The sequence below is a fragment of the Protopterus annectens genome, chromosome 6.part0 (genome assembly GCF_019279795.1).
Source record: "Protopterus annectens isolate FY-2018-M chromosome 6.part0, PAN1.0, whole genome shotgun sequence".
NCBI classification, from domain to species: domain Eukaryota; kingdom Metazoa; phylum Chordata; order Ceratodontiformes; family Protopteridae; genus Protopterus; species Protopterus annectens.
The window spans coordinates 314,941,479-314,955,500 of NC_056737.1; the positions used below are offsets into that span (position 1 = coordinate 314,941,479).

The window sequence follows — 14,022 nt, forward strand, 5'->3', positions numbered from 1 at the left end:
ATTATTTCTCCCAGAATTTTCTTAAGCTCCATTATAGCAGTTTTAGGTGGAATACAAATACATGACAGTGTAATCCTCCTCCCTTGCCAGCAGCTCCTTAGCATCACAAATCTGCCAATATCTTTTTTAGCCTCTTCTATCACTACTGGAGCTCCTCTTACAATAAATATAAGTACTCCCCTTTTCCATCATCCCAGATATTCTGCTGAATAACCACCCTGAAAAACTTTATCAGATTCACATGTTCAGTTCTTTCCAAGTGTGTCTCCTGTAACATATTTATTTGCACTCTACACTTTTAATACAGTTCACTATTCTTTCTTTTTTGTATTTGTGAGTCCACTGACATTTAAAACATTACAGAAAGCATCAGTGTATTAAAAAGGTATTTCCACCTTTTATGTACAACACCTTTTGTCTTAAATGTCTAGTTCCAGTTTTTGTGTTATATGCATACACTGTTTGGCAGGATGAACTTGTTTCTTTTCATATCCATTTCAGCCCATGTCACATCTTACAAAACCTTTTTTGTTTTATTGAAAGCCCTCAAAATACTCCCCTAAAACCTATTTAATACTAAGACACAAAACTGTGTACACATTGAAGTTTTACCCTCCTAATAGAAAGAAATGTCCCAAACTGACAGCCACATTCACAGACTTGAGTTAACCTAAAATAAATGTTATCCATGCTAAGACACATGGTGCAGCCTATGCTTCTACAAAGTGATGCCTGGTTTTATGTTATCTTTATAGCTCTCCTTGCTGGGAAATCCCTGATGGCTTTCAGAGAACATTATCTCCTAGCCAGTTTCACTTCTATTTTTTTTCTCCCCATCCAATCTCTCTCCACCAGACTGTAACCAATGTTTCTTTATCAGATTGTTTCTATGGAGACATGAGGGCCAGATACAGAACAGCTGCAAAGCATGCATTCATTTGCTAGGAAGAAACTTCCTAATTTCAATATTCTTTTTCATTTACTTACTTTCTCTTAAAACCTGGTACTAAATCAGTTTAAGATCCTTAATCCAGTCACTCCCCCATGCAAGACTGAGAAAAAGAACATAAATTTTTCTTTTGTCATGCTCTTTCAACCAGGCTTTTTTTACAGTGCCGACATTTTTTAAAACAAACTAAACAAGAAGAAAGAGTGAAGGGAGAAAGTAAGGGAAAAAAGAACAGCAGCACATATATACAATCCCCATTAAACTTAAAAATAACTGAGAAAACTTTACATCATGCAAAGAAAAAGATGCATCACACAGACAGTACCATTAAGAAAGTGTTATGTTTTCTTTACTTAAGGTTAACTTTCTCCTCTCTCTCCCTACCCCCCCCCCAAAAGCATTTTCGAACATTAATGACATGAAGTAGGGCGGGTGGCCATGGTGGTGCAGTGGTTAGCGTTGCTGCCTCACAGCAAGAGGTTCTCTGGTTCGATTCTCAGCTGGGGTGCCATCTGTGTGGAGTCTGCATGTTCTCCCTGTGGTCGTGTGGGTTTCACCCGGGTGCTCTGGTTTCCTCCCACATCCCAAAGACATGCTGTAGGTGGAGTGGACACACTCAATTGGCCCTAGGTGCGAGTCTGTGCATGTGTGTGCCTTCTGTGGAACGTTGGGCGCCGGGGCTGGCAACTCAGCACCGTAAAGCTCCACTGCCAATTATTCTGCGGACTGTTGTTCTGCTGTGGCGACTCCTAACAAGGATAAGCTGAAAGGAGATGATGATGAATGACAAAGTAGGGCATATACTTTAGAGTTCCCCACAAGTCCAAGAAATTCTGAAAAAAGTCCAATATTTCCAAATTTTCTTGTTCTGTCATGTTTCACAAATATCATTATTGCACTGTAATACCACATTAAGTTACTGATTTTATCACTGTTCATCTCCATCTCCCAAATCCTGTATCTGCTTCATTTTCAACATACTCTTAATTCTTCTAGTCAACTTTCATGCTCCCTTCCTTCTCTCCAATATTTTCTGTTGAAACAGTGGGAAAGGTTTCACAACTACAGTCTCTTTGTGATCTTTATTACCACAAGAATAACAAGCAGAATCTCCTTCTGATTCACAGCTCATTTTTTTATTGGACAAACTTTTGTATTTCCTCCTTAGCATATATTTCACCAAAAAAAAATATTTTGTCTCCCCTGACAAGAATACCTTGAACACAGCTGGATACAGCAGTTTGAATCTCACACCTGTGTGTCGACATTCCATGAACAGTGAAACGAATTTAAACTCATTGTACGACAGGCAGAAGAGTAAGTCATTCTTCAAAAATACTCTACTGTCTCCCACTTTTCGTACTTAGCCCTTTCTGCCACAGTTTTGTCAGAATCAACTCCTTCTGGTAGGATTGCATCTTTACTATTACAGGTCTAGATTGCTTTCTCATAACCAGGTTTGGAGCATACACATGTACACTTTCAACTAACAACTCCTGCTGTGGAGTACCAGTCAAGCTTCTGAGTTGTACTTTCATAAAATTAATGCAGTGTGTTCCTGCTAGCTTCTATACTATAGCTGAAAATCTCAGATTTTCCTTACATGCTCTGTCTTCTAATTGTATTTTTAAGCATCTCTTCCTGAGCAGTCTCACATTCAGGCAGTCTTTTCTTCATTTCAGACTCTGATGTTTGCAGCTTTATCACCTCATCTGAATATCTGTTTAAAGCTTCTTCCATTATTTCTGGCCTTTTCTTGTTAGTGCTGATATACTCCATCAGTGATTCATTTATTTTAATCATGCTTATGTGCAGTTGTCTTGCATCTTGTAGGTTACTACTGGAAGTCTTGTCTGGAGGTTGCATTGCTTTTTGCTGAACAGCTGCAGAACTCTCCCCAGTCAGTGTTTCTTCCTCACTTTTTCGTAACTGTTTTTTTCCAGGTGCTCTGTAATTTTTTGTAGTATACATGCAGTACACTTACTAGCCAGTTAATGAAATTTACCCATAAACACAAAAGTTTACTGGCCTTCTCTGCCGAGTTTCTGTTTTCACACTGGGAGAGCTAGAGTTAAGCTGCTTCTCAATGTGCAGCCATCTTGGAAGTCGACTACAGACATTTCTTAACGTTTTGTGTGTATGGATCAGATTATCAGTTCTCTGTCTTACCCGCTGGACTATCAAAGTGTCTAGTTCCAGTTGTAGCTCATTGCTGGCTACAGAGCATCCATATGTTTCCATAGTTAGATGGCTTGCTTATCTTTGCAGAGTATTTTTCTAAGGGTTAGGAATCTCTCTCTTGAGTGAGAGATCTCTTACACAAGCTGAGATTCCAAGAGAATATTCAAATGTCTTTCTTGACTCCTTCAACACAGCATTATGTTCCTGGGATGTCAACTATGTTCCTCAGTTCAAAGAGCTTTTCAACCAAAGTTAAAAAAATCTACATCTAGATCTATTTCTAAGGTTTTGCACCAAGTCACTGCAAGGGAATACCTCAGGTTTTTGGGTCTCATGGCATCTGTCTGGCAGTTGGTTTACAGGATTAAGGAGCTGTTAACAGGCTGTTTCCTGAGGTCCAGAGGTGCAAAGTTTGATTCCTTAGCTTCCATTGCCTGTGTGACTCTGAGCAAGTCACTTAATCAGATAGAGTTCCCAGGCTGTGTGTGTGAAAATGGTCCATGGAGATCACTGCTCTACCCAGGAAAATAAATACAAATAAAAATAAATAAATAAAAATAATGATATCCCTGGCAAGACCTCACATGATAAAGATACAGTGGTATCTGCAATCTCTTTGATCCCAGTACTAAAACCCTTTTAACTTTTCAAATCCCAGTGCTGGGGCTTGTTAGAAAATAAATCATTTGGTGGAGACAACAGATATAATTAAACCAAGGTTTCCTCCTTCTCCCTTCCTGCTCCAAAGCAGACACAACAGATGCTTTGGACTTTGCTTGGGGAGCAGTTTCAGATGGGATAAAAGTGAAGGGGTGTGGTGCACCAAGGATAGACACATGCACTTAAATATTAAGGAGATGCTTACTCTGCACAAGGCACTCAACTCTCTGAATCATCTTTGGTTCCCGGGGCCTCTTCAAGTGGGTACAGGCAATACCAAAGTCATATGACACATCAACAAGCAAGGATGAACCAGGTTGTACCTCTTCTGCAAACTAGACATGTTAGCTTGGGATAAAGCTTCACTGCACAATCTCACTCTACAGGCATCCTACATTCAGTCAGGCAAAATTATGTGGCAGACAGGCTCAGTAGGATGAGATCAGACCCTCACAAGTGGAAACTAGATAAGTGGATCTTCCAAAATTTGATACATCCATGGGAAGTTCCTCAAGTAGATCTCCTTGCGTCTTCTCTGAATAAATTGGCTAGATTCTATTCCAGGGCTCTATGCAAGAAGTCACACAGGACAAATACCTTTTCTTTTACCTGGACAGTAATATTTTTGTATTCTTTTCTGCTAATATCTAAGGTACTTCTGAAGATTCAGAAGGAATCTCCCAAGATCATTGTGGTGACTCCCTTCTGGCCTATGGAACTACGGCCCTCCCTCCTGTTGGAAATGGCCAGCGGCAGTTGCAACATTCCTCACAGACTGGATCTACTCATACAAGAACAGTGGTGTTTGATATATCCTGATATCAAACAACTTCAATTAAATGCCTGGATGATAATGTCTTAATTCCTTTTAGGCACCTGTTTACTGAAGACTTGCAACAGGTACTAATGGAGGCAAAAAAGCCTGCTATTACAAAATTATATATTAGCAAATGAAAAAGATTTTCTAGTTGGTGCCAACAACATAACTGGCATCCATTCTGGGCTAGCTGCTCTCTGGTTTTACAATACTTGTGTGTTACTATCCTATGGCCTTTTTTATTCATCTGCTTAGGTTCAGTTATCATCCATTTCAGCATATCTGCCAATGAAACCTTCTCTTTCAATGCAGTCTCACATCAAAATGTTTTTAAAAGTGGTTTTGCATAACAGGCCTCTGAGAAAACTGATGGCCCCTCCTTGGGATCTTCATTTTCTGTTACAAAAGGTAACACTTTCTCCATGGTTCTTAAAATGGAAAACACTTACTGATTGCTCTGACTTCTGAAAGAAAGGTATCTGAATTGCAAGCTCTCATGGTGAGTCAACCCTATCTCATTTTCTACAGGGTTTCTTTTTGAACTAATCCTTCTTTTATGCCTATAGTAGTATCCAAGTTCACTTTAAGCCAAACTATCCATCTCCCCATTCTCTTTACTGAACCTAAGAATGAGAGAGAGGCTACTCCATACCTTGGCTGTCTCCAGACAACTAGGGTACTATCTTGACAGAAATAAATCTTTCAGATCTTTGGATCAAGAGTTCACTTCTTGTGAAGGCAAGAAAAACAAGCTTTGTCAAAACAGACTATTTCCATACGGTCGTCTAATGCTACTACCTTTTACTACAGTCACCATAGCAAAACCATTACAGGTAGGGTTAAGGCCCACTCCACCAGGGCCCTTGGCTTTATTATGGATTTTTGGAAACTACTGGATTCTAGAAGTTACTATTTGGTCATCTGTACAGACTTTTACAAAGCAATGCAAGCTTGATTCCTTTTCTAGGTCCACATCAGGTTTTGCTAAGATCATTCTCCAGGGGCTCCAGGACCCTTCTCCTTCAACTTCCCAAATGTAGTTAGCTAGGGCAATCTACCCATACAGCTAAGGCTACTGCAGCAGTGATCAATATGATGATGAACTTAGGTTAAGTTTACTTACACAACTGTACTAACAAGTACATGTTGGAACGATAACTGCTGCAACTGCCACTCTGTTCCTCCCCCTTGTTTTTTGGTGGGCTTTTTATGTGAGGGTGTGGACATTTATTTTCTGTTGTTCCTAGCTTTGTCCTTTCAGGACAACTTCGAAAGCCTTTGTGCTGAAACCTTTAGTCAGCTTAGCTTGAACTGTCTGACAGTTTGGGCACGTGGAAGGTGTCCTAAAGCTTGCCAACTGTTACATCCTTGGAATATAGCTATGGCTACTGCAGCAGTGATCATTCAAACATGTACTGTTATGGTAAGTTTACTTACACAACTGTACTTTTTTATATGGCATTAATGCCTAGTTTTAGAAACAGATTAAAAATCACGGTTATTAGGTAAACAGAAACATAACAGCTGTCATTTGCAAACAAACTCAAAGGGTACTGGATCAGATAAATATACTGAAAATCATACTCACATCATCCTACACAATCTGCAGGAAACTGAAGAGAGAATGATTTTAATCAGTTCTTACTGAGAGGTTCTTTTTGCTTCATTTATTTTTATGGTGAAATAGATTTTTGCTTATCTAACTGGAATAGGCACTTATTAAACAAGAAATATTGGAGCTTGCATTTGTTCAATCAAAAAAATTCCCTACAAACTATCTTGGCACAAAACCTAAAAAAAGGGTAATAACATGTACACAGTTTAATCAAATGATGTCTCTTTTATATAAAAGTAATATACGTACCTGTATAATTCTGAACGCAATACCAAAACCTTCTTCAATGTTTTTACCTCCCAACATAACCTGTAAAGAAAATCAAATTAATTTAGAAATTCCTGATACAGAAAAACAAATAACTAAAATTAACAGTAATAAAAGATCTTCTCCAGTTGGTGCTCAATTTTCCCTAAACTCACTTTTCCAATTCACCTCATCTTAGCCATATTAGAAAATGGGGATTCTACCTCGTACACTGAGGTCCACTTTTTCTTTAAGTAGCTCCTTAATTTTATTAAATTATTTTTGACAGATCAGCAAGAGTCACACACAATATAAATATGAACAGAGAATATATAGAAATCGAGCAAGGCATCCTATGTTCAGAAGTCCAAAATTGATTATTGGAAAAAACAACACATTTTCATTGTTAGCTTAATCATAATTTAAGTGTAACTAGTCTTAAGCAAGTCAAAATTAACTATATTAATACAAACAAAACAGAGCATGTTGATATGCGTTTATAACATAAAGAGTGTGTACCAATGCAAATGCAACCAGGCTGCCACCTTTAGCATACAAAATCTTCTGAGTAGTGCCACTAGCCCTGCATAGCTATTTCACCCCTTCCTATCTTAGTGTTCATCTGACATATTTTAACCCAACAAGTATACTCCACTATGCACTCTGACAGCACCAAGGCTCCGCCACCCTACTTGTGAACTAATATTCCTTCAGGTTAGTTTTAAAATCCACCTTTAGTTACTAACTATAGCCCAAAATGGTCCTATTTAGTTCTGTACCACTGCTTACTGTGACACTGTGCTGCTGTACCCCCTTCACCATCTTAACATCCACCAATCACTGACATATTTAGCTCTGAAAGTGCAAAGACTAAACTACTCTATGCATGAAAATCCCAAAAACAGTACAACAAACAGAAAATAAGGAACTTCAAGGCCAGGTAGGACAGCAGAACCAAAAACTTTTAATGCAGATCCACACAGCAAAAAAAAAAAAAAATCGGCACGAGGTAACTCAATGTCACCAAAATCACAAAGTAACTCACAAGGTTAAGGGCTTTCACCCGGAACACCCCCAGGTTTCATCAGAACAATTCAACTACATAACTCACTGCTATAAATACTACCATCAATCATAAAGTCACAGCAATTAACAATTAACAATTTAAAGAACCCTATATGGTCAATTTTAAAAATGAATGTTTGCACACATGCCATACATCCCTAACTTAGGTTGTAAGTAAAAACATAAATTACACATCAGTCCTTGCCCAACTTATACACAATCATAATACAGTGTTGAAAAACAATAAGTCATCAAAAACAATATATATCTTTATTGTATGAATGAATGTAAATTGTTTGTTTTAAAAATATAAATATCCAAAATAGTACCTTATCTCTACTAATAAAAACCATGTGGGTACATGTGGTATAATACATTGTTATAATAACCCTCTTATAATTTTGCAGCTCTTAATTTCAATACACTGTTGATGCTAATTTGATCATTTAAACCCGGAGACCTTCCTGAACCTAACTTACGTTCCCAGAAAAGTTCCCTATATTCTAACCTAGCTTCCCAGCACCCTCCCGGGGATCAATAGCCACCTGTTCCAATACAAAGAATTTAGGTTTCATGTTGTTACATACCCTGGAATGCTTATATAATGCATTAGATTCTTCAGCCTTAGTCACGTCGTACATACGTTCATACACTCTCCTCCTTCTGTTTTCCCAACACAGAAACTACAACAGGTCTCACATATCACTAGGTAAACCACTCCTTTTGAGTTACAGTTATAAAAACCAGTAGCTCTCACACTATTTCCTAGATGGTATAAAAACTTCATGGTTGTCTAACATGCAACTACACTGGTTACACAACCCACATTTATAAGTCCCCCGTTTTCCACCTTTACTTAGTATAGTTTTGGTCTCATTCAATTCAAATAGTTCTTTTAAACTGGTGTCTCTTCTTCAAACAAAGGTGGGTTTCTCTGGGAGATGGTTTCTAGTCTCATCATTTACTCTCAGAATGGCCCAGTGTTGCCTCACTATATCCTCAACCTGAGTAGAGGTAGTAGAAAAGGTGTGTATAAAAGCCCCATCGTGACTGTCATCTACTTTATTCGTCTGACCTCCTGTGGTCCTTCCAATTCCCAATACGGGGTAATACAAGGTATCGCTGTCCTTGATCACCTCCTTAAGTAATGTATCAAATAAATGGTTTGGGATACCCCCTCTCCAGAAATAAAAATGTGAGAAATTCTACCTCTTCCAAGAACACCTTCCTCTCACTAGTCATTCCTGATGCTCTACTGAGTTGTCCTTTAATAATCCCTTTCTTTTCATAATAGGGGTGTCCACTATCATAATGTAAGTGTGAATTAGAAAATGTGCTCTTTCTAAATAATTTTGAATGAAAACACATGTTGGTGTGGTCTTTATAAAGTGTAACATCTAAGTAATCTTTCCTTGATTGGGACAAGGTATAAGTACATTTTAAGAATTCAGAATTGTTGATGCAACAAAAAAACTCTTGTAGAGTTTCTTCTGAACCTTCCCAAAAAAGACAGATGTCATCAAGGTAACGGGTATAAAAGGAAATGCATTTGTTCCAGTTGGTCTCAAATATAAACTTTTTCTCCCAGTAGTACAAAATGCAGTTTGCATAAAGAGGGGCACAGGCGGCACATAGCAACCCCCTTTTCCTGCCTATAAAATTCCCTGTTGAAATAAACAAAGTTGTTCTTTAGGATAGTGTCCATAAATTCCAAAATCAAATTAACCAGGTTATCTTTCAAATATCCAACCTCCAATAAAACTTCACCAAACCAGTCTAACTCCTTATCGTATGGAATACTAGGAAATAATTCCTCCACATCTATGGTGACCAGAAGAACATTGCTATTAAATTTGTCCCTAGAAATACTCTTTTAAGGAAATCCCACGAGTCATTTGTAATATGTACCCATGAGTAGATGAATTCTTTCAGTTGGTGATCTATAAAAGTAGTGAGGGGTTCTGTAATAGAACCTGCTCCTGCAACAACAGGTCTAAATTTAAGGTTCTCCACACCTTTGTGGGTTTTAGGTGTCCCAAAAATTGTGGGAATCTTGGGATTTTCTACATACAAATAGTTGTAAAGTTTCTTGTTAATGGTACCTTGTAACAAGTGGTCAAAAAAATAGTTAATTTTAGAGTAGGCTATGTTAATTTCATTCTTTGAAACGACTGTGTATTGATTCTCATCATTCAAAATGTTGCACATGCCCATCTCATAGTTCATAGAGTACATCAAAACCACCTCACCCCCCCCTTATCCGGTTTTATAACCCTACATTTATTGATTCTAAGATCATTAAGAAGGTCTCTCTCAGATTCACTAAAATTACTGACAGAGTCCTTCTTCGATTCTAACCTCCTAATGTCTTGTTCAACCATTTTCTCAAAAATTCTTAATGAGGGATTAAGTGGAGGATTAAACAAACTCTTCCTGCAAAGTTCAGTTCTGTTATATTCCTGCCCCTTAAAAAATCATTTTAAATTTAGTTGCCTAGTAAACAACTTTATAACCACCAATGTTTTAACTAAGGCTCCAGGGCGAGTAGGGATGAACTTAAACCCTTTAGTATACAGCTGAAAATGCCCATCATTTATCTCCATATCAGTAAAATTGAAAATGTTAAAATTACTCTGCGTACATATCCTACCCTCACATGTCACAGTGATACCACTTTTTTCTCTTAACATTCCCTCATGTACTGTAGACTGAGAAATGTCTCTGTCGCATGTCTCGTTTTTAATGACTGAACTGTGATGGTAGTCAGTACCTGTATTTAATTTGGGTTGTAGTTCCATCCCTTCCCCCTGAATCTGCCCCCTCTCCCTCGAGGGTAATAAGAGTGATTCTAAACCGGGTCCCCTGTTTTTGGGCTATCCTTTCACTTCTCCTTAAAAGGGGAAATTCCAAAGGGTGACTGGTGTTTTTAATATTCACTTCCAAATCTATATGGTCCCTGTTAATTGTGTATAACTTTGGGCAGTGGGCAAGCTCTTCCTTCCCTGTATTCTAACATGTCTCTCTGTAATTTCTTAATTTTCCTATTAACAACCTTGTCACAATTTAAATCGATGTCCCTAAACACATCATATTTACCCTTCTCTACCCCAAATAAACAGTCTGTTGTGATGTTGTTGTGTAACATGTTAACATCCTTCAATAAAACTTCCCTTTGCATTTCATAGTCTTTTATCATAAGTTTTAACATTTCAATACCAGTGTTGTTAAACAATTCTAATAGTTGCTTGTGCAACCAGCTGTTCACAGTTGCATTGTTTGGATATTTATAAAAACGAAGTCCCTTCGGTACTCTGTTCACAGCCACACATTCAGTCAAGTAATCCTTCTCCATTTGAATTTTTTTTTTAAATTACACAATTTCTCTTTAAATGCTTTAAGAGTGCCTGTAACGGTCTCGTTTTATCAGGAATAAGTTTGTTAAAATTAAATTGCCTACTAGTCCAGGCTTCAAAGCTGCACCCTTCATTCGTGTTTCTTCTCGCTCTAGGGTCATTCACATTGGAATTAACTCCCAAATCTAAACAGTTAATGTTCAACGGTCTTCTGAAACAGCGTCCTCTCTGCCTCCCTCAGTTAAAACCAGCTGATTCCTCATTGGACGTAAACCACGTATATTCCTGGGGTTGTTGAACTGTAATTGGTTGCTAGGCAACACATTCAAGCTCTCATTCAATGAACCGTTCGAGTTAGACGTCAGTTGTTTCAAAAGCAAAAGAATCTTGTTAAACTCATCCCTAGTCACTGGGCAATTGTCATCAGTCTCATTTGTATCAGGAAAATTAGTGGTGTGTCTAGAAATGAGTTATGCTTTGCTCCTTCGGCCATGTTACTCCCAGAACTGATAAAAATCCCAAAAACAGTGCAACAAATAGAAAATAAAGAACTTCAAGGTCAGGCAGGACAGCAGAACCAAAAACTTTTAGTTATGTACTCACCATAACTTCAGATGTTTGGGATCCATCTCGCCTACATTCTGACTGATGGGTTCGGAGCCGACCCTCGGCTCCGACTCGGCACGCTTATGCCAAAGAACGAAGTCTCTTATTGGCTGAGCTTACTATATCCCAGGATGCACCACTACCAGTCCCCCAGATCTAGTTTGTCCGCATACATGCACACACGCATGCACTGCTTATATAACATTGACAGATGATACAAGATAAAAAGTACAGTTTTGTACCTACCATAAATGTAGATGTTCGAAGATCCACATTGCTGCAGTCTTTACTTATGGGGTAGTCCGCTGTCCTCGGTTGGCCCGAATACCAAAGTATTAGGCTGACGTCGGTCATGGGCGCCTAGATCTGACATCAGAGCGTCAGGGTATAAAGGCGCATGATCGACGTCATATCCTCAGTCTTTTCTTGCCCCAGATGTCAGAAGGCCAAACCAGAAAGGCCACAGCCAAAAACAGAATACCTCCCAAAAACATGCCCAACAACAACCATCACCTAAAGCATAGCACCAAGTCAAACTACAGTGGGGAAGGAGGGAGGGTAAATTGGACTGCAGCAATGTGGATCTTGAACATCTACATTTATGGTAGGTACAAAACTGTACTATGTTCTTCATCTCACATTGCTGCAATCCTTACTTATGGGTAGAATCCCAAAGCAACGGAAAGGGAGGATGGTAAAATCATAAATCATTAGGGGCCGCTAAAATGCCCTGTAAAATTGCAGTGGCAAATCCAGCCCTAGACTTAGAATAAAGAGGAAGGTGGTAATGTTTAGAAAAGGTATGCACTGAACTCCAAGAAGCTGCCTCCAAAATGTCTTTGTAGCTACCCCCCTTAGAAAGGCCGTAGAAGTAGCAGTAGCCCTAGTGGAATGAGGCCTGATTCCAGCAGGAATCTCCTTACCATGATGGGAATAACAGAAAGAAATACAAAACCCAATCCATTTAGAAATAGTTTGTTTTGAAACAGGTTTACCCTGTGAACCCAAAGCAAAAGAAACAAACAATTGCTGAGACTGTCTGAACTCCTTGGTTCTGCTCAAATAAAAACGCAACTGCCTGTGAATATCCAAAGTATGCAAAAGTTTCTCCCCTTTATTTTGGGGGTTGGCATAAAAAGTAGGCAAATGAATAGTTTGATTTAAGGCCACACTAGAAACCACTTTAGGCATTAAAGAAGGATTAGTACGTAAAGATACCCTATCCTTATGAAAAATCAGGAAAGGCTCCACTGCCATGAGGGCCTGTAATTCAGAAACCCTTCTTGCAGAGGTAATGGCCAACAAAAAAGCAGTTTTCCATGACAAATACTTTAACTCGGCAGTAGCTGCAGGCTCAAAAGGTTGTAGAGTAAGTTTTTCCAACACAAAATTGAGATCCCAAGCAGGAGTAGGAGCTCTACGTGGGGGTCTTATATTCTTTGCCCCTCTAAGAAATTGCTTAAACCAAGGATGAGAGAATAAAGGAGGGTCACAATCATAGTGAGCAGAAATGGCTGCAGCATGAACCTTTATTGAGGAGAAAGACAAACCCTTGTCCAATAGCTCAGTAAGATATTGAAGAGCAACACTTAAATCAGGTTTGGAGACATCAAGGTCCTTTCCTTTGCTCCAAATAAAAAATCTCCTCCAGTTATCCGCGTAAACTTTCCTGGTACTAGGCCTCCTGGCCTCCAAAATAACATTCAAAACTTGTTGTGGAAGCTGAGACCTTCCAGAGTCTAAAACAGAATATGCCAGGCTGTTAGATGCAGAGACTGAATCTCGACATTGAGGAAGTGACTGTCCTCTTGTGACAAAAGGTGCGGAATCAAAGGCAAAGGCCATGGAGGTTCTCGTACTAAACTCCTCAGTAGTGGGTACCAGTGTTGTCGAGGCCAATCCGGTGCTATCAAAATCATGGTTGGCTTGTCTTGTCTGGCCTTCAAAAGTACCTTGGGAAGAAGAGGCAGAGGTGGAAAGGCATATACATGCAGATTGTTCCAACTGAATGATAGAGCGTCCACCTTCCAAGCTGTGTGATGAAACATTTTTGTGCAAAACTTTGGCAACTGGTAATTTAGTGGAGAAGCGAACAGATCTATGTCTGGAGTTCCCCATAACACTGTCAACTGTTGAAATACATGAGGATCCAATTTCCACTCGTGAGGATCCACTATTTGTCTGCTCAATACATCTGCTAAGGAGTTCTGTGCTCCTGGTAGAAACCTTGCCTGAAGATTGAGGTGTAGATTGAGAGCAGTTTCCCACAGAATCATCGCTTGCCTGCAAAGAGGGTAAGAATGGGTTCCCCTGCTTGTTGATGTACCACATGACAGTAGTGTTGTCTGTTTGAATCAACACCTGCCCTGGGTGAAGTAAATCTTTGAAAGCCATCAATGCAAACTGGACTGCTAACATTTCCTTCAAGTTGATATGCAAATGTTGGAGTTTGACAGGCCACGTGTTTTGCACCCATTTTCCATTGAGGTGTGCTCCCCAAGCCTTGTCCGAGGCATCTGTCGTTAGAATC

General features: G+C 39.1%; 1 protein-coding gene across 2 annotated transcripts in view; it reads right to left on the reverse strand.

Moving 5' to 3' along the window:
- ZFYVE26 (zinc finger FYVE-type containing 26) overlaps positions 1 to 14,022 on the reverse strand; it is a 3,506,023-nt gene that overhangs the window by 410,344 nt on the left and 3,081,657 nt on the right. For both annotated transcript variants that reach the window (XM_044074068.1, XM_044074069.1), the window contains one exon: positions 6,472 to 6,531. In XM_044074068.1, coding sequence (XP_043930003.1) covers positions 6,472 to 6,531 — 60 coding nt within the window. The remainder of the gene's footprint in view (positions 1 to 6,471; positions 6,532 to 14,022) is intronic.